We start from the raw sequence: 24,417 nt of genomic DNA on the forward strand, positions 1-24,417 counted from the left end.
CTCACTATGCCTATCCGCGGAAAGGGGGCGGGCATTCTCGGAGCAGACGGGGAGATGTGGCGGTGATTTGACGTGGAGTGTGAGGATTCCTATTGGCGAAGTGAGACACAGTGCGTCCAATGAGACCCACTAATTTTTTTAAACCGGGTCCCTCACTTCCTATAGCTCGTAAAAATGTGCTATGCCACGTATTTTGCGATCACTGCGACCAGTGGCGCACCCAGGGGGGGTTTCCGAGTACCCAGAAACCCCCCTCCACTTTTTTTTTTTAAATTTAGCTGCATGAGTATTATTAATGACTGTCTAGCATCCTCTGCAGCCTGCTGTCTTCCTGGTGGCACTTGCAAGTGCAATAAAAGTTGACTTTATTTTAATTAAAGTACATATATCCATGTGCATACATATATACACATACATACATACATACATACATACATACATTTAAACACACACACACATATGATATACATATATACATATATATACATGTGTATATATGTGTACTGTATGTGTGTGTACATATTTTATATATATATATATATATATATATATATATATGTATGCATGTTTAATATGCTATGTATATGTGTATATGGGTTCACTACGATCTCCCGGTGACCAGCATACCTGCGCTGGGAGGCCGGCCGCCGGCTTACCGACAGTGTGGCGAGCGCAAATGAGCCCCTTGCGGGCTCACTGCGCTCGCCACGCTACGGGCACGGTGGCGCGCCGCGCGCCACACTATTCTATTCTCCCTCCAGGGGGGTCGTGGACCCCCACGAGGGAGAATAAGTGTCGGTATGCCAGCGGTCGGGCTCCCGGTGCCGGTATGCTGGTCGCCGGGAGCCCGACCGCCGGCATACTGAAGACCACCCGTGTATATGTATTTGTGTGTGTATGTATGTATATATATATATATGTGTAGATATATGTATGTATGTATATATATATATATATATATATACACACACACACACACACACACACACACACACACACAGACACACTAGTTTTACGGACCCAGCATATACTGGGTCATCTCAGTCCCCACCCCCGTGATTGGCTCCGCCCAGTTCTGGAAACCCCCCCTTGCAAATCCTGCGTTTGCCACTGGCGACACATATACATACATACACACATACATACACACACATATACATATATACATACGCACATACACATACATACACACATACATACACACACATATACATATATACACACATATACATACATACATACAATACATACACACACTTTATCTCACCTTTTTTCCATCCACTTACAGCACCACAGTCTGGTCTGGAAGTGATCTGCCTTAGCTTGGGGGTTCCATGTAGCTCCGCCCCTTTTCGGCCGCGTAGCTCCGCCCCTTTTCGGTCGTGTAGCTCCGCCCACTTCCCATCCGTTCATCATGTCTCTGCCACGGGAGGAGGGAAGGAGGGAGGGCTTTAAACTGACGGCTCTGCTGCCTGTCAGTTTGCAATTGTAGGCGGCGGCAGCAGCAGGGGGGACAGGCCAGGCCCAGGACGGCGCAGCAGCACAGGGATGCAGAGCAGGAAGGCGCCTCTTCGATCAGGCGCCTACCTGCATTGCATCCCTTTGCTGAGCGGGTAGCGCCGGCCCTGCTGGTTGGGCAAGCAGAAGATACCCATATTCGGAACAAGCTGACATTCTTGGAGTGAAAAAACTTGATGCATAAAGTCCACAAGACAGGTAACAAGGGAACAATAAACCATCAAAGATCTAAGCCGCTCATAACTTTATTGTGATTACATAAACCTTGTATTTAAGCTAGCTTATCAATAAATAAAACCACACCACACACTGAAATAAAGACACGGACACAGTAGCTGGAGTTAAAGGTCAGACGATGTTTATTAATCGCTGACCAACTCTTTAAACTAATAATTGAGGCCGAATTAGAATTGAAATTGAATATATAATTAACTCTAGTTTGGAGGATGGCAAAAACAGAAAACCGCTGCCAAACCACCAGCACCCGTCACCTAGATGGAAACCACCAAACCAAGGAGGGGAGTACACATACCCCGCCTCCTTCCCGCATAACCCGCATTGTGCTGGCCTTACCCCTCTTTCTCTGGCAAACGTTCGGTTCCCGCAGGGGAACGTCTAAATGTCCAACCGCAAGAAAAGGACACACCTGCCGTCCATTTAAAGAGGGAGCCCCACAATGACCACTTATGCCTGTGTGACAGCTGGTTGGCAGCGATTTCCCGCCAATCTGGCTTTCAATAGCCCACAGCAAGAACAAAACCTAGCCGCATTCTGGGAGGGCGGGCGGGCAAAACTGAATGGCAAGAGGAAGTCTGGCAAAATGGCCACCCCTTATATACTAAACTAAGACCCTCCTCTCCATCTTGATGCACAACCCTCTACTCCAGTGGTTCTCAAACTCGGTCCTCAGGACCCCACACGGTTCACGTTTTCCATGTCACCCAGCAGCTGCACTGTGTATCACCAACTGTCACATTTTTAAAATCTACAGGTGACCTGCAAAACATGGACCGTGTGGGGTCCTGAGGACCGAGTTTGAGAACCTGTGCTCTACTCCAATAGGAAAAAACCCAAATGGGAAAACTGATCTGCCTAGCAACTGCTTAGTCATTTAACAACCAATCACAAAAAGTTGATCGCTTATATTGCCTCAGGCTTATGCAGCCTTCAGCTTATCTAAAGGTGGGGACCAATTTCTTCTACTGAAGATGCACAGTACCATGGCCCTCATTCCAAGTTGATCGGTCGCTGCCGGTTTTCGCAGCGCAGCGATCAGGTTACTACTGCGCATGCGTATGCACCGCAATGCGCACGTGCGTCGTACGGGTACAAACAGCATTGTCGCTGTGCAATGCTTCTAGCGACGAATCTATTTGCACAACCGATCGCAAGGAGATTGACAGGAAGAGGGCGTTTATGGGTGTCAACTGACCGTTTTCTGGGAGTGCCGTGGAAAACACAGGCGTGTCCAGGCGTTTGCAGGTCGGGTGTCTGACGTCAATTCCGGGACCGGACAGGTTGAAGTGATCGCAACGGCTGAGTAAGTTCAGACCTACTCAGAAACGGCAAAAAACGTTTTCGTCCCGCTCGGCTGCACAACCGTTCGCACACTTGCAAAGCGAAAATACACTCCCCTAGAGACGGCGACCTTTTTCCACCGAGCAAAAACCGGCGTTAATACACGTTCATATGCAAAAATATTTTCCAGTTCAGATTTTTTTTCAATAAATTATTTCATTCAGGTTGCTGCAGTGGACGCAAAACCTATTATAAGGGAGTCCAGCTGGTATTATTCTACAGACTTAATTTGAGTGAGCTGAACCAATACAGTAAACACACACACACACACACACACACACACACACACACACACACACACACACACACACACACACACACACACACAGTGAACCAGATCAGAGAGGTACAGTACTTAGCTGTCTACTGTCTATTTACTAAGCTCTGGATGGAGATAAAGTGTACATAGATAAAGTACCAGCCAATCAGCTCCCAATTGTCATTTTTCAAACCCATCCTGTAACATGACAATTAGGAGCTGATTGGCTGGTACTTTATATTCGCCCATTTTATCTCCATCCAAAGCTTAGTAAATAGTCCCCTAATTTGCCTAGCATCAGCGAAGACTCTACAGACTCCTACTCTAACAATCCTATAGGACAGGAGGAAACCACATCTAACATTCTCAATCTTAAAGGGTAAACAAATCCAACACGTTACAGAGGAAATACACAGAGAGACCTCATGGTTTAACCTCCTTTATATTCAGATGAGTGGAAGCAAGAAAAACTTATGTCCCCTACACATTGGCCCTCATTCCGAGTTGTTCGCTCGGAGATTTTCATCGCATCGCAGTGAGAATTCTCTTAGTGCGCATGCGCAATGTTCGCACTGCGACTGCGCCAAGTAACTTTACTATGAAGAAAGTAAGTTTACTCACGGCTTTTTCATCGCTCCGACGTTCGCATTGTGATTGACAGGAAATGGGTGTTACTGGGCGGATGCACGGCGCTTTAGGGGCATGTGGCTGAAAACGCTACCGTTTCCGGAAAAAACGCAGGAGTGGCCGGGGAAACGGTGGGAGTGCCTGGGCGAACGCTGGGTGTGTTTGTGACGTCAGCCAGGAACGAAAAGCACTGAACTGATCGCACAGGCAGAGTAAGTCTGAAGCTACTCAAAAACTGCTAACTCGTTTGTGATCGCAATATTGCGCATACATCGGTCGCACATTTAAGAAGCTAAGATTCACTCCCAGTAGGCGGCGGCTTAGCGTGTGTAACTCTGCTACATTCGCCTTGCGAGCGAACAACTCGGAATGAGGGCCCTTTTGCGACCCGCCGCCAAGGTGCCCAAAGACCGGCGGGTGACTCGGCGGCAGGGGTGGGGGGTGGAGTGATGGGGGGAGTGAAGTTTCTTCACTCCCCCTAACACCTGGCTCCATAGCAGTGCATACTAATATTGACGAGATTGTCCATATTGGCCAGCATGCATAAGTCAGTGGCAAACGCAGGATTTGCATGGGGGGGGTTTCCAGAACTGGGCGGAGCCAATCACGGGGGTGCGGACTGAGGTGACCCAGTATATGCTGTGTCCGTAAGATTAGTGTGTCTGTGTGAGTATATATATATATATATACACATATACATATATATATAACACACGAGGGGCGGGGGATAAAGCGACCAATGGTGTCTTAGAATATTTCGAAATAAAAGTGGATCTACACAGATATAATAAATCTAATAAATGATAACCAGATAAAAAATGAATCTAAAAAAATTAATTTATTGATACATTAAAACAGACAATTATTAATTAAGCTAAAATTTGAGCAGCAAAAGATTTCTTAAAAGATGGGATAAAAGCAACAGACACAATGCATAGTAATACCAGTTAAAAATATGTTAAAATATGTAAAACAATTTTAACTTAACTTGGTATGAGGTCACTGCCAGGTAGCCCAACGCGTTTCGTCAGTCAGACTTCATCAAGGGGTAAATGTAAAGTGGGACCAGACTTCTATTTATACCAGTGATAGTCTCATAGTAATTATGACATCACTTCCTGTTACTCAGACATGTGTTTGAACAGAGCATAAGAAACTTCTATTTAGACTTATACAGTAACACAATTTGATAATGTATGTAAACATAATATTAGATGTGGATTTAAAAGGCAGGTTTGGTGGTGGAGAGCATTAAAAACTGTCATGTAAATGCGCCGGCGGACCTTTTCCGCCCCACTTCTGGTTTCGGGCCGTCACGTCATTTCCGCCCCACTTCCGGTGCGCGATTGCGCATGCGCCCGCGGCTGCAGTATTCGTTTGGAGTTCAGCAGTCCTAGGATGTTTTTTCTCAGTGAGTTTCCTTGCGGCGGCCATCTTTGTAGGGTTTTGCTCATATGTAACTTCATACGGCGGCCATATTTAGGGAGTCCATAATCGGGGACATTTATCTCAATTCTCCGGTATTTTAGACATACAAATAAATAGAAAATGGGATTTGATCAGTTATGGCACAACTGTTAATAGCTAAATCACTAACATTTGTTTATTAGTATACATTAATATATATTGTTAAAGGTATATCCAGTAGTGAATTTAATAATATATAAGATATATATATATATATATATATATATAAAATAAGTATATAATTATATAAAGTGCAGGGTGCAGAATAAAAAATAATAAATAATAATATTTAATAGGAAGTGTGAGGCTTAATACTAAATTGACATGCTCATGTAGGCTATTTAACAATAGTTTGTTTACAGTACCTGATCTTCCCAGATACTCTCCCTAGTCTGGTACTGATCAGGCCCGACACTGCTTCGCTTCCAAGATCGGGCGAGATTGGGTCTTTCCAGTGAGGTATGACTGTAATAAACTTTTTACCATACATTTGTCAGATTTAATATCTCATCACATAATTGGTGCGGAAGTGGTGTGGATGGGAATAGGGTGCTGTAGGTGGGTAGGGGTGGGTATTGGGAGGGGGGTGTGGATTTATAATAAAGGTATAGGAGGTGGGTGGGTGGGTGGGGGGGGGGTGTGGGAAAGAGATGATATGAGACGGGGGTGTAACAGGATACAACCGTGATAATCCAATGGCCATATAGTTTCACAGGAACGGAGCGATTTCGTAATAATCGTTAAATCCCTTCGGTTGGAGTGTTTGTAATTGAAAGATCCAGTACATTTCTCTGCGTGAGAGTTTGTTGGCCAAATCGCCACCTCTTTCTCCCAGCTTCACTAGTTCAATAGCTTTAAAAGTTAGTGCCTCCGGATTGGAGTTGTGTACAAGGTTAAAGTGTTTAGACACTGCGTGGTTCTCCATTTTATTTTTTATATTGCGGACATGTTCTTGGATTCTCATTTTCAGTGGTCTCTTCGTTTTGCCCACATATTGTTTCCAGCAGTTGCATTCTAATAAATAAATCACAGATTGTGTATTGCAGTTTATGAAGTCTTTAATCTTGTATACCTCCTTCTTCTCTATGTCCGTGAATGTTTTCCTTGCTGGGTGTAGGTACTTACAGATGTTGCATCGGCCACATTTGAATGATCCAGTACACTTTGGCATTCTTGATTCCTCGTCAGCTTTCTTATGCAGCATACTGGGGGCCAGGATATCTTTTAGATTTTTCGATTTCCTGAAGACGATCTCAGGGCGAGGAGGCAGTATTTCCTTGAGGACTGTGATAAAGCTAAATATTTATCATATATAATACCCTTTATGAGGTCTAAGAACACTGTACGCTATTTACGTATGAAGTACCGTAAGGGTACGCACGTTGCGTACCAATCGCTTAGCCGTGGTCGAGACGCTCAAGCGTCACGTTCGCTCACGGCCAAGAGATCACAGACAGGCACGCTATTGGCTGCCGACTAACGTAATGATTCGCTATAGCGTAGCGGACGCTCGGGACCACGAGGAGATCACCAGCGGCGCTGACGCTCACAATGTTAAACCTTTGTATCTAAACCATAAACAGTGTGTTATGCAGTAAAACCTTAGTGTAATGATAGAGTGTAAATGCAACACAGTATAACCTTATTACCTCTAAAGCTGTTCGAGCGTCACCGACGCTCTGAGAACACTTAACACTATAAGAAATACACAGATACCGTGCTCAGGGTCCAACGCCTAATATATATATATTATGAATGATATACTTGCAAAAGAATTAATACAAATACAAATCATACACTACAATATAACATAGACTACCTAACCAGATAACTACACAGGAAATACAATACAATACAATTACGTTTAAAGGGAAAATAAGAGAGAAAGAGGAGAAGAGAGAGAGAGAGTGAAATGGCTCAGAATAACAAGAAGATCAATATGATTGCGGAGAAAACTTACGCACAAGGGGAAACGATCGCATGCGCCTCGATATCCAGCTCCCGATTATCAGCAATGAGAACCGTTGAAGAGAGTGAACTGGATATGGTCGGCCTGTCTATTTATGCCCCACACACAATACAATTCAATGGTCACTACAATCTCATTGTTCATTGGACACAGGAATTCGGCTTCGCATTATAACAAAAGGTCATAGGTTGATTCATACAGGTGGGCTGTGGCTACTTCCAACTGTTCAGGTGGGTGGGATACTGGGTTTCCCGCCGCATGGCTAAGTAAGAACAAATAATAGTAAATGGACATAAACTTCTTATGTCCATAACTATTCGCACGAGCGATTAATCCGCTCCAAACCAACACCGGAATATTGCTAATTAAATGTTCTTCCGATGGGTACTAAACACCACTGTATGACTCCTGTTGGACCCTTCGTACAATACAAAGAGGGATCTCTCTGTCCAGGAACATGCTATATTAACTAAACTTTCTGAATCTATCAAAGGGACCATGATCTACAAAATACATTATATAGTGAACTTATGTAACAATTGGGTCGCACGCTACGATCACATAAACTTTACCGTAAATACGCATACCGTGCGCCTGCGGGTGCCCGCGACTGTGAGTATGCGCACGCACGGGAGAGCGTACGCATGCGCAGCACGGACCTGTATGAGGTGTAAAATATGGCAGTGTGCATAGAGATATTTTTCTGACTTTGACAACTGGGTCCATTAATAAAATTCCCCAATGATTGTTTAGTGAGTCTCTAATAACTTTCTCATGACGGTTATAGGTGGTAATAAACGGAACTGATTCTTTCTTGGTTTTCTTGTTTTTATATTCTAACAGTGTTGATCTCTCAAGTGTTTTTGCTCTGGTGGCTGCTTCTTCCACAATGGTGGCTGGGTATTCTTTATTCTTGAATCTCTCTTTATACTTCTCTATTTGGGTGTCGCATTCTTTCTGATTACTGCAGTTTCTCTTTATCCTGTTAAATTGTGAAAAGGGGATGTTATTTTTCCATTTCTTCAAGTGGTTACTTTTGTAATGCAGGTAACTGTTAGTGTCAACCTGCTTAATGTAGTTCTTGGTTTCGACTCTTCCTTCCACCCCCGTTAAATTCACATCGAGAAATTCAATTGACTCTTTGTTGATTTTGGAAGTAAATAAAAGATTCATTTCGTTGGTGCTTAGGAATTCCAGGAAATTGAAAAATGATTCTTCCGTGCCATCCCAAACAATTAAAATGTCATCTGTGTAACGACGATAAAAGACAATGTGGTTCTTAAAATCATGGTTACCATAGATAAAATCCTTCTCCCAGCTACCCATAAAAAGATTAGCAAAACTCGGTGCGAAAATCGTGCCCATTGCGGTCCCACAGCGTTGCAAGTAAAAATGATCTAAAAATTTAAAATAGTTGTGCTGAAGAATAAAATACATGACATCACAAATAAAATCTTTGTGTATAGTTGTTAGTGAGGTGTCATTTTCCATAAATTCTCTACATGCTGTTACACCTTTGTCGTGGTTTATGCATGTATATAATGATTGCACATCTATTGTTGCCCATCTATAGGTGTTTTTCCATTCAAAGTCTTTCAGGGAGTTAAGTACTGCAGTCGTGTCCTTCAAATATGACGGTAGCTCTTTCACGTATGGTTTTAAGAAGACATCAACATACTCTGATAAATTTGATGTGAGTGAATCAATGCCCGCCACGATGGGCCTTCCAGGTGGATTTATCAGGTTTTTATGAATTTTAGGCAAGAAATAAAAAATAGGGGTAGCTGGGTCTGATTTCATAAAAAATTGGAATTCCTCCTTTGTAAGTATCTCAGTTCGTAGACCGTGTATTAAAAGTGTTCTTAGTTCTCCGACGAACGTATCTTTGGGGTCACCAGACAGTTTTGTGTAGGAAACATCATCTCCCAATAGTCTCAGTGCTTCCTTAGTGTACTTATCACGGTCCATGATCACCAGGCCCCCCCCTTTATCAGCTTGTTTAATAACAATTCCCTGATTTTTCTGCAGTTTTTTTAGAGCCTCACTTTCTCGGTTTGTGATGTTCTTCTCTTTAATTATTTCCATATTAGTCTCACAAAGATCCTTTTTTACCAGTTCATAAAAAATACTTGCGTTGCTCCCCTTTGACTCAAATGGATAAAATTTGGAAGTCGGTTTGAGACCTGACTTTGATTGATTCTCGTAGTTGCTGATGACCGCATCTTCTTTCCTTGAGAAATGCCTTTTGAGTGTCAATTTTCTAATAAATTTATTTAGGTCGATGAAGGTCTCAAACTTGTTAAGCCCTCCCGTGGGTGCAAATGTCAGGCCTTTGTTCAGTAAGGATATTTCTGGTTCCGACAGCGTGTGTTCTGATAGATTAAAAATTCCTTTGTCTTTTGTTTCCGTCACTAGAATGTTCTTTTTTTGTTGTCGTTCCCTCCTACTGCCCCGTTTTCCTCGTCTTCTGTATATCTTCGTTTGAGAGGTGAGGCATGGTGAACATCTTCCTTCAGGGGATTTTTTGTTGCTTCTTTTGGTCGTGTTCCTGTTCTTTGGGCTAAAAAAGTCTGATCACTGTTAGAGTTAAGTCTTTGCAGTGCTGTGAATCTATTCTGCATCCTTAAGGTTGGTGATGGTGTGTTTGTTTCTGGATTCCGTAGTGATTTACCTTTGATTGGTACAGTTTTCCAGTATTGTTTATTTGTTCTGTTCGTTTGTTGGTTCGTGGTTCCAAACCTGCTCCAGTTTTTGATTTTTCCTTGTTCATAGTCTGTTTTGTCCCTCATAAACTTTTTCTCTTTGTTCTTAGTGACCTCTTCCTCGATACGTTCCATTTTTCTGAAGAGAACCTTCTCATTAATATTGTAATCCTCTTTATCTTTGAAGGGTTCAAGTTCCGTTTCCTTAATTTTGATATTCTTCTCCAATTCTATAAGCGAGTTCTTCTTTTCATCAATCAGAAGTTTCATTAGGTCAATGGAACAATTGTGTAGTGTTTTATCCCATTTTTCTAAAAAAGCTGCATCCAAGTTGCCGAATGTAGGTTGTTTTAGCAGTCTAAGCCCTCTAGGGATTCTATCTACTGAAATATAATGCTCTAGGCCCTTTATATCCCACCATGTTTTAACTTCTTTAGTAAGGAGTCTTTCTATACCCCAAAACAAATCATCTAGATCATCTGGTGGGCAGGGTTCACTAGATTGGCGTTTTTCATTAAATATTTTTTGGCACCAGTTTTGTCTCTGAGTTGCCCGATCTAAGTTTCTCCACATTTTAAATGGGTTGTAGTGCACCAGGCAGCAAATAAAAATTAGTACCAGAAGATTTGTGGATAACAAAGGGGGGGGAGATTATTGCGCCACTTGTGTACAACTCCAAATAATCACGTATAGCCAGATTAAATAACACTCCCTATAGGTTGGTATAGGGAGTCAGCTGTCCCCCAAATAAAACAGGGATGGTGGTTCCCTGTAGCAAAGGATTAATAACACACGAGGGGTGGGGGATAAAGCGACCAATGGTGTCTTAGAATATTTCGAAATAAAAGTGGATCTACATAGATATAATAAATCTAATAAGTAATAACCAGATAAAAAATGAATCTAAAAAATTAATTTATTGATACATTAAAACAGACAATTATTAATTAAGCTAAAGTTTGAGCAGCAAAAGATTTCTTAAAAGATGGGATAAAAGCAACAGACACAATGCATAGTAATACCAGTTAAAAATATGTTAAAATATGTAAAACTATTTTAACTTAACTTGGTATGAGGTCACTGCCAGGTAGCCCAACGCGTTTCGTCAGTCAGACTTCATCAAGGGGTAAATGTAAAGTGGGACCAGACTTCTATTTATACCAGTGATAGTCTCATAGTAATTATGACATCACTTCCTGTTACTCAGGCATGTGTTTGAACAGAGCATAAGAAACTTCTATTTAGACTTATACAATAATACAATTTGATAGTGTATGTAAACATAATATTAGATGTGGATTTAAAAGGCAGGTTTGGTGGTGGAAAGCTTTAAAAACTGTCATGTAGATGCGCCGGCGGACCTTTTCTGCCCCACTTCCGGTTTCGGGCCGTCGCGTCATTTCCGCCCCACTTCCGGTGCGCGATTGCGCATGCGCGCCGCCCGCGGCTGCAGGATTCGTTTGGAGTTCAACAGTCCTAGGATGTTTTTTCTCAGTGAGTTTCCTTGCAGCGGCCATCTTTGTAGGGATTTGCTCATATGTACTTCATACGGCGGCCATATTTAGGGAGTCCATAATCGGGGACATTTATCTCAATTCTCCGGTATTTTAGACATACAAATAAATAGAAAATGGGATTTGATCAGTTATGGCACAACTGTTGATAGCTAAATCACTAACATTTATTTAATAGTATACATTAATATATATTGTTAAAGGTATATCCAGTAGTGAATTTAATAATATATAAGATATATATATATATATATATATATATATATAATAAGTATATAATTATATAAAGTGCAGGGTGCAGAATAAAAAATAATAAATAATAATATTTAATAGGAAGTGTGAGGCTTAATACTAAATTGACATGCTCATGTAGGCTATTTAACAATAGTTTGTTTACAGTACCTGATCTTCCCAGATAGTCTCCCTAGTCTGGTACTGATCAGGCCCGACACTGCTTCGCTTCCAAGATCGGGCGAGATTGGGCCTTTCCAGTGAGGTATGACTGTAATAAATTTTTACCATACATTTGTCAGATTTAATATCTCATCACATAATTGGTGCGGAAGTGGTGTGGATGGGAATAGGGTGCTGTAGGTGGGTAGGGGTGGGTATCGGGAGGGGGGTGTGGATTTATAATAAAGGTATAGGAGGTGGGTGGGTGGGGGGGGGGTGTGGGAAAGAGATGATATGAGGCGGGGGTGTAACAGGATACAACCGTGATAATCCAATGGCCATATAGTTTCACAGGAACGGAGCGATTTCGTAATAATCGTTAAATCCCTTCGGCTGGAGTGTTTGTAATTGAAAGATCCAGTACATTTCTCTGCGTGAGAGTTTGTTGGCCAAATTGCCACCTCTTTCTCCCAGCTTCACTAGTTCAATAGCTTTAAAAGTTAGTGCCTCCGGATTGGAGTTGTGTACAAGGTTAAAGTGTTTCGACACTGCGTGGTTCTCCATTTTATTTTTTATATTGCGGACATGCTCTTGGATTCTCATTTTCAGTGGTCTCTTCGTTTTGCCCACATATTGTTTCCCGCAGTTGCATTCTAATAAATAAATCACAGATTGTGTATTGCAGTTTATGAAGTCTTTAATCTTGTATACCTCCTTCTTCTCTATGTCCGTGAATGTTTTCCTTGCTGGGTGTAGGTACTTACAGATGTTGCATCAGCCACATTTGAATGATCCAGTACACTTTGGCATTCTTGATTCCTCGTCAACATTCTTATGCAGCATACTGGGGGCCAGGATATCTTTTAGATTTTTCGATTTCCTGAAGACAATCTCAGGGCGAGGAGGCAGTATTTCCTTGAGGACTGGGTCCATTAATAATATTCCCCAATGATTGTTTAGTGAGTCTCTAATAACTTTCTCATGACGGTTATAGGTGGTAATAAACGGAACTGCTTCTTTCTTGGTTTTCTTGTTTTTATATTCTAACAGTGTTGATCTCTCAAGTGTTTTTGCTCTGGTGGCTGCTTCTTCCACAATGGTGGCTGGGTATTCTTTATTCTTGAATCTCTCTTTATACTTCTCTATTTGGGTGTCGCATTCTTTCTGATTACTGCAGTTTCTCTTTATCCTGTTAAATTGTGAAAAGGGGATGTTATTTTTCCATTTCTTCAAGTGATTACTTTTGTAATGCAGGTAACTGTTAGTGTCAACCTGCTTAATGTAGTTCTTGGTTTCGACTCTTCCTTCCACCCCTGTTAAAATCACATCGAGAAATTCAATTGATTCTTTGTTGATTTTAGAAGTAAATAAAAGATTCATTTCGTTGGTGCTCAGGAATTCCAGGAAATTGAAAAAGGATTCTTCCGTGCCATCCCAAACAATTAAAATGTCATCTATGTAACGACGATAAAAGACAATGTGGTTCTTAAAATCATGGTTACCATAGATAAAATCCTTCTCCCAGCTACCCATAAAAAGATTAGCAAAACTCGGTGCGAAAATCGTACCCATTGCGGTCCCACAGCGTTGCAAGTAAAAATGATCTAAAAATTTAAAATAGTTGTGCTGAAGAATAAAATACATGACATCACAAATAAAATCTTTGTGTATAGTTGTTAGTGAGGTGTCATTTTCCATAAATTCTCTACATGCTGTTACACCTTTGTCGTGGTTTATGCATGTATATAATGATTGCACATCTATTGTTGCCCATCTATAGGTGTTTTTCCATTCAAAGTCTTTCAGGGAGTTAAGTACTGCAGTCGTGTCCTTCAAATATGACGGTAGCTCTTTCACGTATGGTTTTAAGAAGACATCAACATACTCTGATAAATTTGATGTGAGTGAATCAATGCACGCCACGATGGGCCTTCCAGGTGGATTTATCAGGTTTTTATGAATTTTAGGCAAGAAATAAAAAATAGGGGTAGTGGGGTCTGATTTCATTAAAAATTGGAATTCCTCCTTTGTAAGTATCTCAGTTCGTAGACCGTGTATGAAAAGTGTTCTTAGTTCTCCGACGAACGTATCTTTGGGGTCACCAGACAGTTTTGTGTAGGAAACATCATCTCCCAATAGTCTCAGTGCTTCCTTAGTGTACTTATCACGGTCCATAATCACCAGGCCCCCCCCTTTATCAGCTATGTGTGTGTGTATATATACACACACACATATACATAGCATATTAAACATGCATACATACACACATATATATATGTACACACACATACAGTACACATATACAGAGCCGGCCCTAACCAATATGTTGCCCTAGGCAAGATTTTGGCTGGTGCCCCCTATCACCACCGCTGGTTCCGCCTCTGATCCTGCACCTCTTTCCCAGCACCATCACCCCTCACCCATAGCAGTCCTTATTTTGGTGTTTGTACCCCCTATATTTTAAAAAGGAACAGTTTGCACATTTGGCGCAGAGCCCAAAAAGGGGTGTGTTTTTGCTGGCAAGGAGCATGGCCACACAATAGTAACCCCAATTCCAAATACGCCACACAGTACTGCACTTTATTCACATTTGATCATGCAATAGTTTCCATAATTCATATTACATCCCACAGTAGTATCACTTTACCTTATAAACGTTACTCCTCACAGTAGAACCCCTTATTCACATTACATCACACTGAATTGCTCCTTATTCACATTACACTACACCCTATTGCTCTTTATTCATATTAGACGACACAGTAGTGCCCTTTCTATACGCAACACCACATAGAAGAGCACCTTAAACACATAATTCCACACAGTAATGCCTCTAATACATGAGACACATTATTAATGTCCTTCTAAACATAATGTGCTTACACATTATGACAACCTTTATTAATGCCCTTTTACACATAATGTCCCTTACACATATGCCACACATTATTAATGCCCTAATACACATAATGACACACATAGTGCCCCCTACACATTTGCTGCACATTGTTAGTGCTCCAATACACATAATGACACATACAGTAGTACCCTGTTACACATACAGTATGCCACACAATATTAATGCCCTTATACACATAATGACACACATAGTGCCCCTACATTATTAATGCATTTTTACATAAAACACATAATGCTCCTTACACATATTCCGAACACTACTGCACAACCAACCCACTCACATGCACACAGCACTCACACTTCCACTAACACTGTGACCTCTGCCTCTGCTTGGATACAGATGTGTCCTCATAAATCTTGCCTCAGTGCTAACGTCGGGCAAATGTTTTAATGAAAATGTATCTTATTTGCATTGCTATGTGGCTAGGGTGCACAATCAGCTTCTGCTGAATAAAATGATATGCAGCATGCCTATATACTGTGTGAGACTGTGGCTGAATCTGCATATGAAATGCTACACACAGAATATAGGCATGCTGCATATCATTTTAATCAGCAGAAGCTGCTGACGCCCCTGGGCATATCAAATGCCCTAGGCAATTGCCTAGTTTGCCTATAGCTATGGCCGGCTCTGCACGTATATATATATATATATATATATATATATATATATATATATATACACACACATGTTTATATATATATATAGTGTGTGTGTGTGTGTGTGTGTGTGTGTGTGTGTGTTTTTTTATATGTATGTATGTATATACATGTGTATATGTATGCACATGGATATATATGTACTATAATTAAAATAAAGTAAACTTTTATTGCACTTACAAGTGCCACCAGGTAGACAGCAGGCTGCAGAGGATGCTAGACAGCCATTAATAATACTCATGCAGCTAGTGGAGGGGGGGGTTTCTGGGTGCTCGGAAACCCCCCCTGGGTGCGCCACTGTAAGAGACGGGGCACCAACGATGAATGAGCGCGGGGCTGCGCAACGTTCATCGTTTGTGCCTACACACTGAGCGTTATGAACAAGTTCTTCATTAATGAACGAGAACGTTCATATCGTTCTGTGTTATCTGCCAGTGTGTAGGGCCCTTTATTCTGGCTCTCTTTTGATGAGATAAAAAAATAGGAGTTGAAAAAATGTGTGCATTTTCCATTATGTATTACTATTCAGGTTTATCTCATTGTAATTTAATAAGTAGGACTAATGCTTCACTTTAACTTATTTTCAGTTCAATCTATCTCTGAGTGTAGTTTGCATATTTTAATTTTAATCTACATATATTCAGCGGTAATAGAAATAATACCGTAGTCATTATAAAATACTAACTCACACATAAGGCCATTAACCAAACGATGTACCGTATATCTCTTCGCTTATCTCAAAATATCTCCCAACCCGACCTCTTCAATCTACACAAGATCTAGGTCTTTCATCTGCACATAGGACCTAATTCAGACCTGATCGCAGCAGCAAATTTGTTAGCTAATGGACAAAACCATGGGGGTCAGTCCGAGTTGTTCGCTCGTTATTTTTTCTCGCAACAGAGCGATTAGACGCTAATGCGCATGCGCAATGTCCGCAGTGCGACTGCGCTAAGTAAATTTGCTATGCAGTTAGGTAATTTACTCACGGCATTACGAGGATTTTTCTTCGTTCTGGTGATCGTAATGTGATTGACAGGAAGTGGGTGTTTTCGGGACGGAAACTGGCCGTTTTATGGGTGTGTGTGTGAGAAAACGCTACCGTTTCTGGGAAAAACGCGGGAGTGGCTGGAGAAACGGAGGAGTGTCTGGGCGAACGCTGGGTGTGTTTGTGACGTCAAACCAGGAACGACAAGCACTGAACTGATCGCACTGGCAGAGTAAGTCTCGAGCTACTCAGAAACTGCAGAGAGAAGTCTTTTCGCAATATTGCGAATCTTTCGTTCGCAATTTTGAGAAGCTAAGATTCACTCCCAGTAGGCGGCGGCTTAGCGTGTGCAAAGCTGCTAAAAGCAGCTTGCGAGCGAACAACTCGGAATGACCACCCATGTGCACTGCAGGTGGGGCAGATGTAATATGTGCAGAGAGAGTTAGATTTGGGTGGGTTATTTTGTTTCTGTACAGGGTAAATACTGGCTGCTTTAATTTTACACTGCAATTTAGATTTCAGTTTGAACACACCCCACCCAAATCTAACTCTCTCTGCACATGTTATATCTGCCCCCCCCCTCCCATGCAGTGCACATGGTATTGCCCAACTGCTAACAAATTTGTTGCTGCGATCAGGTCTGAATTAGTCCCAATATTCGCTCCCATGCACAACTGCAGGACTTTCTTCAGGCTGCACCCACTCTGTGGAATGCCCTCCCATGCACAATAAGACTCTCCTCTAGTCTCTAAACCTTCAAGCGTTCCATGAAAACTCACCTCTTTAGACAATCAAATTCCAGCACCGCTCACATAACCTTCATGAGCTTTCCTATACAATAATATCCCCACTGTACACAGTTTCCACATATTTTCTGTCTTTACTTTCCCTTCCTCCTGACCCTGGTTCATCATTGCTGTGATGTGATATCATGCAGCCCACCTAGAAGCTTTGCAATTTGGTGGAGAACTCTGCAATAGATCGCACCTTTCCTTGTGTATCAATGCCTGTTTCCATATAGATTATAACCAGGGCCTTCCTACCTCTATGACTGTTTGTTTTTACCCGGTTTTGTTTTATTGTGTTCAATTGTAAAGCGCAACAGAATTTGCTGCGCTATATAAGAAACCATTAATAAATATATAAAATAAATAAGCAGTAAAAATTGGTTTTATTGAAAAGATGTAAAATAAATCATATTGGTTTCTAATACATAGCAATCTTTCACAGTAAAATAAGCAGGATTCATTTTTTTTTAATTAAAACAGTAATGCAATAAGAACAACTTAAAACCTAAAAACTGGTATATACCAGAAAAATTGTATCTGAAATACAAACAAAACAAAAACCAAAACAAACCTGTTTTTTCCCCCAACTTGCATGATGAACAATGACAGGTTAAATGTTAGTCTCCTTCACATATACTTTGCATTTTTCACATATAACGATCATATTAGCCTATACCGTGTGTGTGTGTGTGTGTGTGTGTGTGTGTGTGTGTGTGTGTTCATATCTCACTTCCTTATGTCCAACCTCACAGACACTCTGGGGCCTATTTATCAAATTATACTATGCGTGCAGAATACTGTATCCCCTGAAACAGCCATTTCATGGGATGAGCTGATTGGAAACAATTTTTGACCATCTCTATTACCATGTGTTCACGCCTTCATGCAAAATAAGGTGCCGTACTGCATATTGGTGTTCTTAAAGTGCAATTTAGATCGACTCTGCAATGTCTCTTTACTCCAAACGTTGGAAGCAACATAACCAATACAAATTATTTATTCCAGAGAAAATACAAATGCATAAACATCCAACCCCAATATATGAATATAGAGATTCTAACACCTAATACGTGTGTGTGTAACTGTATATAAGGGTTACTCTGGTCAATGACATTCTGCACATTGGGCCTAATTCAGACCTGATTGCAGCAGCAAATTTGTTAGCTAATGGGCAAAACAATGTGCACTGCAGGGGGGGGGGGGGGGGGGGGGGCAGATGTAACATGTGCAGAGAGAGTTAGATTTGGGTGGGTTATATTGTTTCTGTGCAGGGTAAATACTGGCTGCTTTATTTTTACACTGCAATTTAGATTTCAGTTTAAACACACCCCACCCAAATCTAACTCTGGGGGTCATTACGAGTTGATCACTCGCTAGCAACTTTTCGCAGCGCTGCGATCCGGTTAAATCTCTACAAAACTGCGCATGCACCGCAAAGAGCAGGCGCGTTGTATGAGTAAAAAGAAATTGGTGCTGAGCGATGGATTTAACGAAGAATCCATTCGCACAGCCGATCGCAAGGTGATTGACAGAAAAAGGGCGTTCGTGGGTGTCAACTGACCGTTTTCTGGGAGTGTTTGGAAAAACGCAGGTGTGTCCAATCATTTGCAGGGCAGGTGTCTGACGTCAATTCCGGGACCAAAAGTTCAGAGCTACTCAGAAACAACAACAAAAAAAAAATTTGTGCCGTCGGCTGCAGAAGCGTTCGCACACTTGCAAAGCGAAAATACGCTCCCACATAGGTGGCGACTATCTGATCGCAGCGCTGCAAAATGTTCCTAGCGAGCAATCAACTCGGAATGACCCCCTCTCTCTGCACATGTTATATCTGCCTCCCCTACAGTGCACATGGTTTTGCCCATTAGCTGTTAAATTTGTTGCTGCGATCAGGTCTGAATTAGGCCCATTGACTAGTAAAACACAATTATACCCATCACTCACAGCAGAGACAGTTATTTTGTAGATTAAATCAGTTCCCTATAATCCATGAATCTCCCTGAGACATGAGGCACAAAGAAGAAACGGATAGGCAATGTCATTTTATGAAATGTGGTCAAGCAGAGAAAATAATTCAAATGTTGTTTAGGGTCAGAAGAGTCTGGCCACCCACCATGAAAGCAGGACAGCAATGCTGGTTACAATAGACACGGAGGGCATGGCAGCTGAATTGCAGAGGTCAGTAAAACAGCAGGAAGGAGATTCTGTCACGGTCGCGCCGAGATATGTGGTTTGAGTTGACGCAATGCAATTTGTCACGGCTGAACACGACTTCTTCTTTACCGGCAATGATGCTGTACAAAAAGACACAAGATGTATAATTTTATATGTTGTCTAGTAAACTGCATTTTAATATAGTATGTGCACAAATTGTGCAGACTGCGGTAAAGACTAAAAGGAAACTGATTTTGACACAAAAACCAGACATCCGCTAAGCTCTCTGGGGACAATAATACCACTGCCTGTGTGATCGTACCTTGCCACGCACGACGGACAAAGGCAGGATTTTTGTAGATGGGTGAGGAGTTTGCAAAGGTTTGATTTTAGGGTCTGATTCGGAAGCAATGCAGGAAAAGCATGCAAATTTGCTTCTGGAACAAACCGTTTTGTAAAGGCTTACTGACTTTCTGGCTGCCTCATACGGGAGGGGGCAGCCGGGTCGGTATTGCAGGGGACGTGGCATCATTGCGACCCGCTATTCAATGCCCTTATTACCAACATTGAATAGCGGGGGACAATGACGCAAATCACGTCATGGGCGTCCCCGGACCACCCACTATGAAGGGGGGCTGTGGTGGTGAGGCCACATCCAGGAGATTTGCCTACCTTTCCAGGGGGCCAGGAGCGACACCTGATTTTCGGGAGTCTCACGGCCGCTCCAGAAGGGTAGGCATGTATGGAAAGGGGAGGAAAAAAATGTATATATTTTCTGTACAGGGTAAATACTGTCTGCTTTTGCATGTAACCCACATGTTCGCTTTATTTTTACACTGGAATTAAGACTTTAGGTTGGACACACCACACCTAAATCTCTCTGCACGTTTCATCTGCCGCACCTGCGTGCAACATGGTTTTGCCCAGCTACTTGCTTTTTTGGTTTGCTTCCACGTCTGAACAATCCACTTAGAGCAATTGTTACCAGCCCATTAAGGATGCATAATTAGCATGTAAGAAGCTATAGTCTGCCCCAAACAAAGTGCAGATTATGCAATACAGTATGTCAGACATATGCAAGCGCAATGATCGCTGTAAGCCACTTACTAGATTCTCTCTCTGGTGTGATGATTGAGCACTCAGATCCACAGACACTGCAGACTTGGTAGGAAAATCTGCTGCAGCTGGGTATGTTCAGCAGTAGCTCCACTTTGTCCTTTAAACTGCATGTAGTGGCCGCTGGCCAGGTGGATTTCCAGGCAACTAAAATCCCCCCCCCCCCGCCCCCGCATTTGCCTGTGCACAAAATTCCGGCAACAGGTGTCCACTGTATACATTTTGTACACAGGCCTCTAAGATATAATAGTCCACATCCCCGCTGTACACAGACCTCAACCAAACCACCCCCTTCTGTAGCTGGAAGTTGGGACTGTTAGCAGGTATGCCTGTGTAGGATGCTGGAGTGACCCAGCAGATTTCAAGCATAAAAGTGAGTAATTTCATACTGTAGTCTATCAGGCTTTGTGTAGGCAACCTTATATTAAAAAAAATAAATAAATAAACACCTCCCCCTGTACCCCTACTTGCAGGTACTGTAACACGGCTACTGTAAATAAGGACTAGAAGGCAGGTATGGTGGTTACAACCACAGTGATTTTACCTGCATCAGACACTGTAGCACAGTGTACACAGACTTGTATCTGTTCACATAGGCACATACAGGAGATAGAGCAACAAACATAAAAGTTCCTAGCACTTCCAGTGTTTAGAAGTCATTCTGCTGCAGTCACACATGCCATGCTCTCCTGGCACAGCCAATGTCCACAGTCACTGGTGCGGTGCTATAAACTGTAACCTGCTCACCGGTCCCTAATAGGCATCAGTGCCATGCACTGTGGGTACTTGGGATTTTTAAACCCCTCACCTGCACCTGACTTCCTGCTGTCTCTGAGCGAGCTGGAAAACCTGGACTACTGCTTCTCCATCTGCAGCTGTGTGATTCAGCAAGTCTGGAATTATAAATCCCCATTGAAGGTGCAGAATGTGCAGACTTTGTTTTCTTCTCCCTTGGAGGGAGCTGATCCCACCAGAATGTGGGCAATTGTGGTGAGACACAAGTCCTCTCACCACAGTACAAAATGCTCTGAACCATCGACTGTAAACCTAGCAAGCGCAATAATTCCGAAGTGTTAGGGCATACTTTCCAATGTTTTCTGTCTCTGGGAGAAGGCTGGAAAGGAGATGCTGCAGGCCTTGTTTTCACATCATTAGGCCACACCCCCATTACCGGAAACTATGTCAATTTGCTGGTCCACACAGCACTGCGGTTCCTGTGATTTTTTCCACAGTCAGCAAGTATGTGCTAGGGGTAACAGTAGACTTATGGGGCCTGATTCAGAGTTGTACATTAATTGCAATTGTGATTTTCCAGGCTACGGAACTGCAAATATTAGCAAGTAAAGCTGCCGCCCAGAAATAAGAAGAGACGCCCAGTGGAGCCATTGTGAACTGTACACATTCGCAGTCATTAGGCAACAACAAGGAACATCGACTGTAAGGGTAGCGCTATGGTTATGCACACTGGCTGTGGCAGTAGCGACGCAGCAACCATGTTTATGTACGTACTAATTTGCAGCTGACTGCAGCTACATAACCCCGAAAACAGCCACGAGACGCCTGGTTTTTGTGCAACCACTCCCCGGTAACACCTACACACAGTCACTTCCTGGCAATCACTTTGAGATGAAATCTTTATTGCAACTGGGATCGCAGCGGCAACTTGATGCATGTGCAGTGTAATCGCGTCAGGTGCGCAGTCTGAAGATAATCGTGCACTTGTGTGAACATTGGCCACTGCACACAACTCTGAGTTAGGCCTATTGTCATTACTTGCCATTAGTTAGGACGTTCATGAAGATAGAAGAGACAAGATTAGGGATATTGTATAGCATATGGGAATTAGTGATACCTACCTACAGTTATTGTCTGTGTCAGGCATACTTCCAATAATCCACAGGATGTTGTGGAGGGAATAAGACAGGTACCATATCCACATGTGTAGCAATTCATAGCATGACCTGTAGAAAGTGATCAAAATACAGAGAGTGAGACACCTGGAATGCAAATACAGTACAGACAGCAGCAGTACCAGTCTCCACTCACACTACTACACCATGACATGTACACACAGCACAGGTACAGTACAGACAGCAGCAGCGCCAGTCTCCTCTCACACACTACTACACCATGACATGTACACACAGCACAGGTACAGTACAGACAGCAGCAGTACCAGTCTCCCCTCACACTACTACACCATGACATGTACACACAGCACAGGTACAGTACAGACAGCAGCAGTACCAGTCTCCTCCTCACACACTACTACACCATGACATGTATACACAGCACAGGTACAGTACAGACAGCAGCAGCGCCAGTCTCCCCTCACACACTACTGCACCATGTCATGTACACACAGCACAGGTACAGTACAGACATCAGTAGTGCCAGACTCCTCTCACACACTACTACACCATGACATGTACACACAGCACAGGTACAGTACAGACAGCAGCAGTGCCAGTCTCCTCTCACACACTACTACACCATGTCATGTATACACAGCACAGGTACAGTACAGACAGCAGCAGTGCCAGTCTCCTCTCACACACTACTACACCATGACATGTATACACAGCACAGGTACAGTACAGACAGCAGCAGCAGCAGCGCCAGTCTCCTCCTCACACACTACTACACCATGACATGTACACACAGCACAGGTACAGTACAGACAGCAGCAGTGCCAGTCTCCTCCTCACACACTACTACACCATGACATGTACACACAGCACAGGTACAGTACAGACAGCAGCAGTGCCAGTCTCCTCCTCACACACTAATACACCATGACATGTACACACAGCACAGGTACAGTACAGACAGCAGCAGTGCCAGTCTCCTCCTCACACACTACTACACCATGACATGTACACACAGCACAGGTACAGTACAGACAGCAGCAGTGCCAGTCTCCTCACACACTACTACACCATGACATGTATACACAGCACAGGTACAGTACAGACAGCAGCAGTGCCAGTCTCCCCTCACACACTACTACACCACGACATGTACACACAGCACAGGTACAGTACAGATAGCAGCAGTGCCAGTCTCCTCCTCACACACTACTACACCATGACATGTATACACAGCACAGGTACAGTACAGACAGCAGCAGTACCAGTCTCCTCCTCACACACTACTACACCATGACATGTATACACAGCACAGGTACAGTACAGACAGCAGCAGTGCCAGTCTCCCCTCACACACTACTGCACCATGTCATGTACACACAGCACAGGTACAGTACAGACATCAGTAGTGCCAGACTCCTCTCACACACTACTACACCATGACATGTACACACAGCACAGGTACAGTACAGACAGCAGCAGTGCCAGTCTCCTCTCACACACTACTACACCATGTCATGTATACACAGCACAGGTACAGTACAGACAGCAGCAGTGCCAGTCTCCTCTCACACACTACTACACCATGACATGTATACACAGCACAGGTACAGTACAGACAGCAGCAGTGCCAGTCTCCTCTCACACACTACTACACCATGACATGTATACACAGCACAGGTACAGTACAGACAGCAGCAGTGCCAGTCTCCCCTCACACACTACTACACCATGACATGTACACACAGCACAGGTACAGTACAGACAGCAGCAGTGCCAGTCTCCTCCTCACACACTACTACACCATGACATGTATACACAGCACAGGTACAGTACACACTGCAGCAGTGCCAGTCTCCCCTCACACACTACTACACCATGACATGTATACACAGCACAA

The 24,417-nt window shown here is 42.8% G+C and overlaps 1 protein-coding gene and 2 pseudogenes across 1 annotated transcript in view; all 3 read right to left on the bottom strand.

The window, feature by feature from the left end:
• Window positions 1-5,802: 5,802 nt before the first annotated feature.
• On the bottom strand, window positions 5,803-5,922 carry LOC134950021 (5S ribosomal RNA; annotated as a pseudogene).
• Window positions 5,923-12,024: 6,102 nt separating this feature from the next.
• On the bottom strand, window positions 12,025-12,144 carry LOC134953144 (5S ribosomal RNA; annotated as a pseudogene).
• Window positions 12,145-19,408: 7,264 nt separating this feature from the next.
• Window positions 19,409-24,417, bottom strand: part of LOC134949483 (formin-2-like) — a 46,346-nt gene continuing 41,337 nt past the window's right edge. Inside the window, exons 2-3 of the mRNA XM_063938077.1 lie at window positions 22,506-22,610; window positions 19,409-19,673 (exon numbers count right to left, since the gene is read on the bottom strand). Of these exons, the coding sequence (XP_063794147.1) occupies window positions 19,471-19,673; window positions 22,506-22,610 (308 nt within the window). The 3' untranslated portion in view covers window positions 19,409-19,470. The remainder of the gene's footprint in view (window positions 19,674-22,505; window positions 22,611-24,417) is intronic.

This window comes from Pseudophryne corroboree, chromosome 8, assembly GCF_028390025.1.
Source record: "Pseudophryne corroboree isolate aPseCor3 chromosome 8, aPseCor3.hap2, whole genome shotgun sequence".
In the NCBI taxonomy this organism is placed as follows: domain Eukaryota; kingdom Metazoa; phylum Chordata; class Amphibia; order Anura; family Myobatrachidae; genus Pseudophryne; species Pseudophryne corroboree.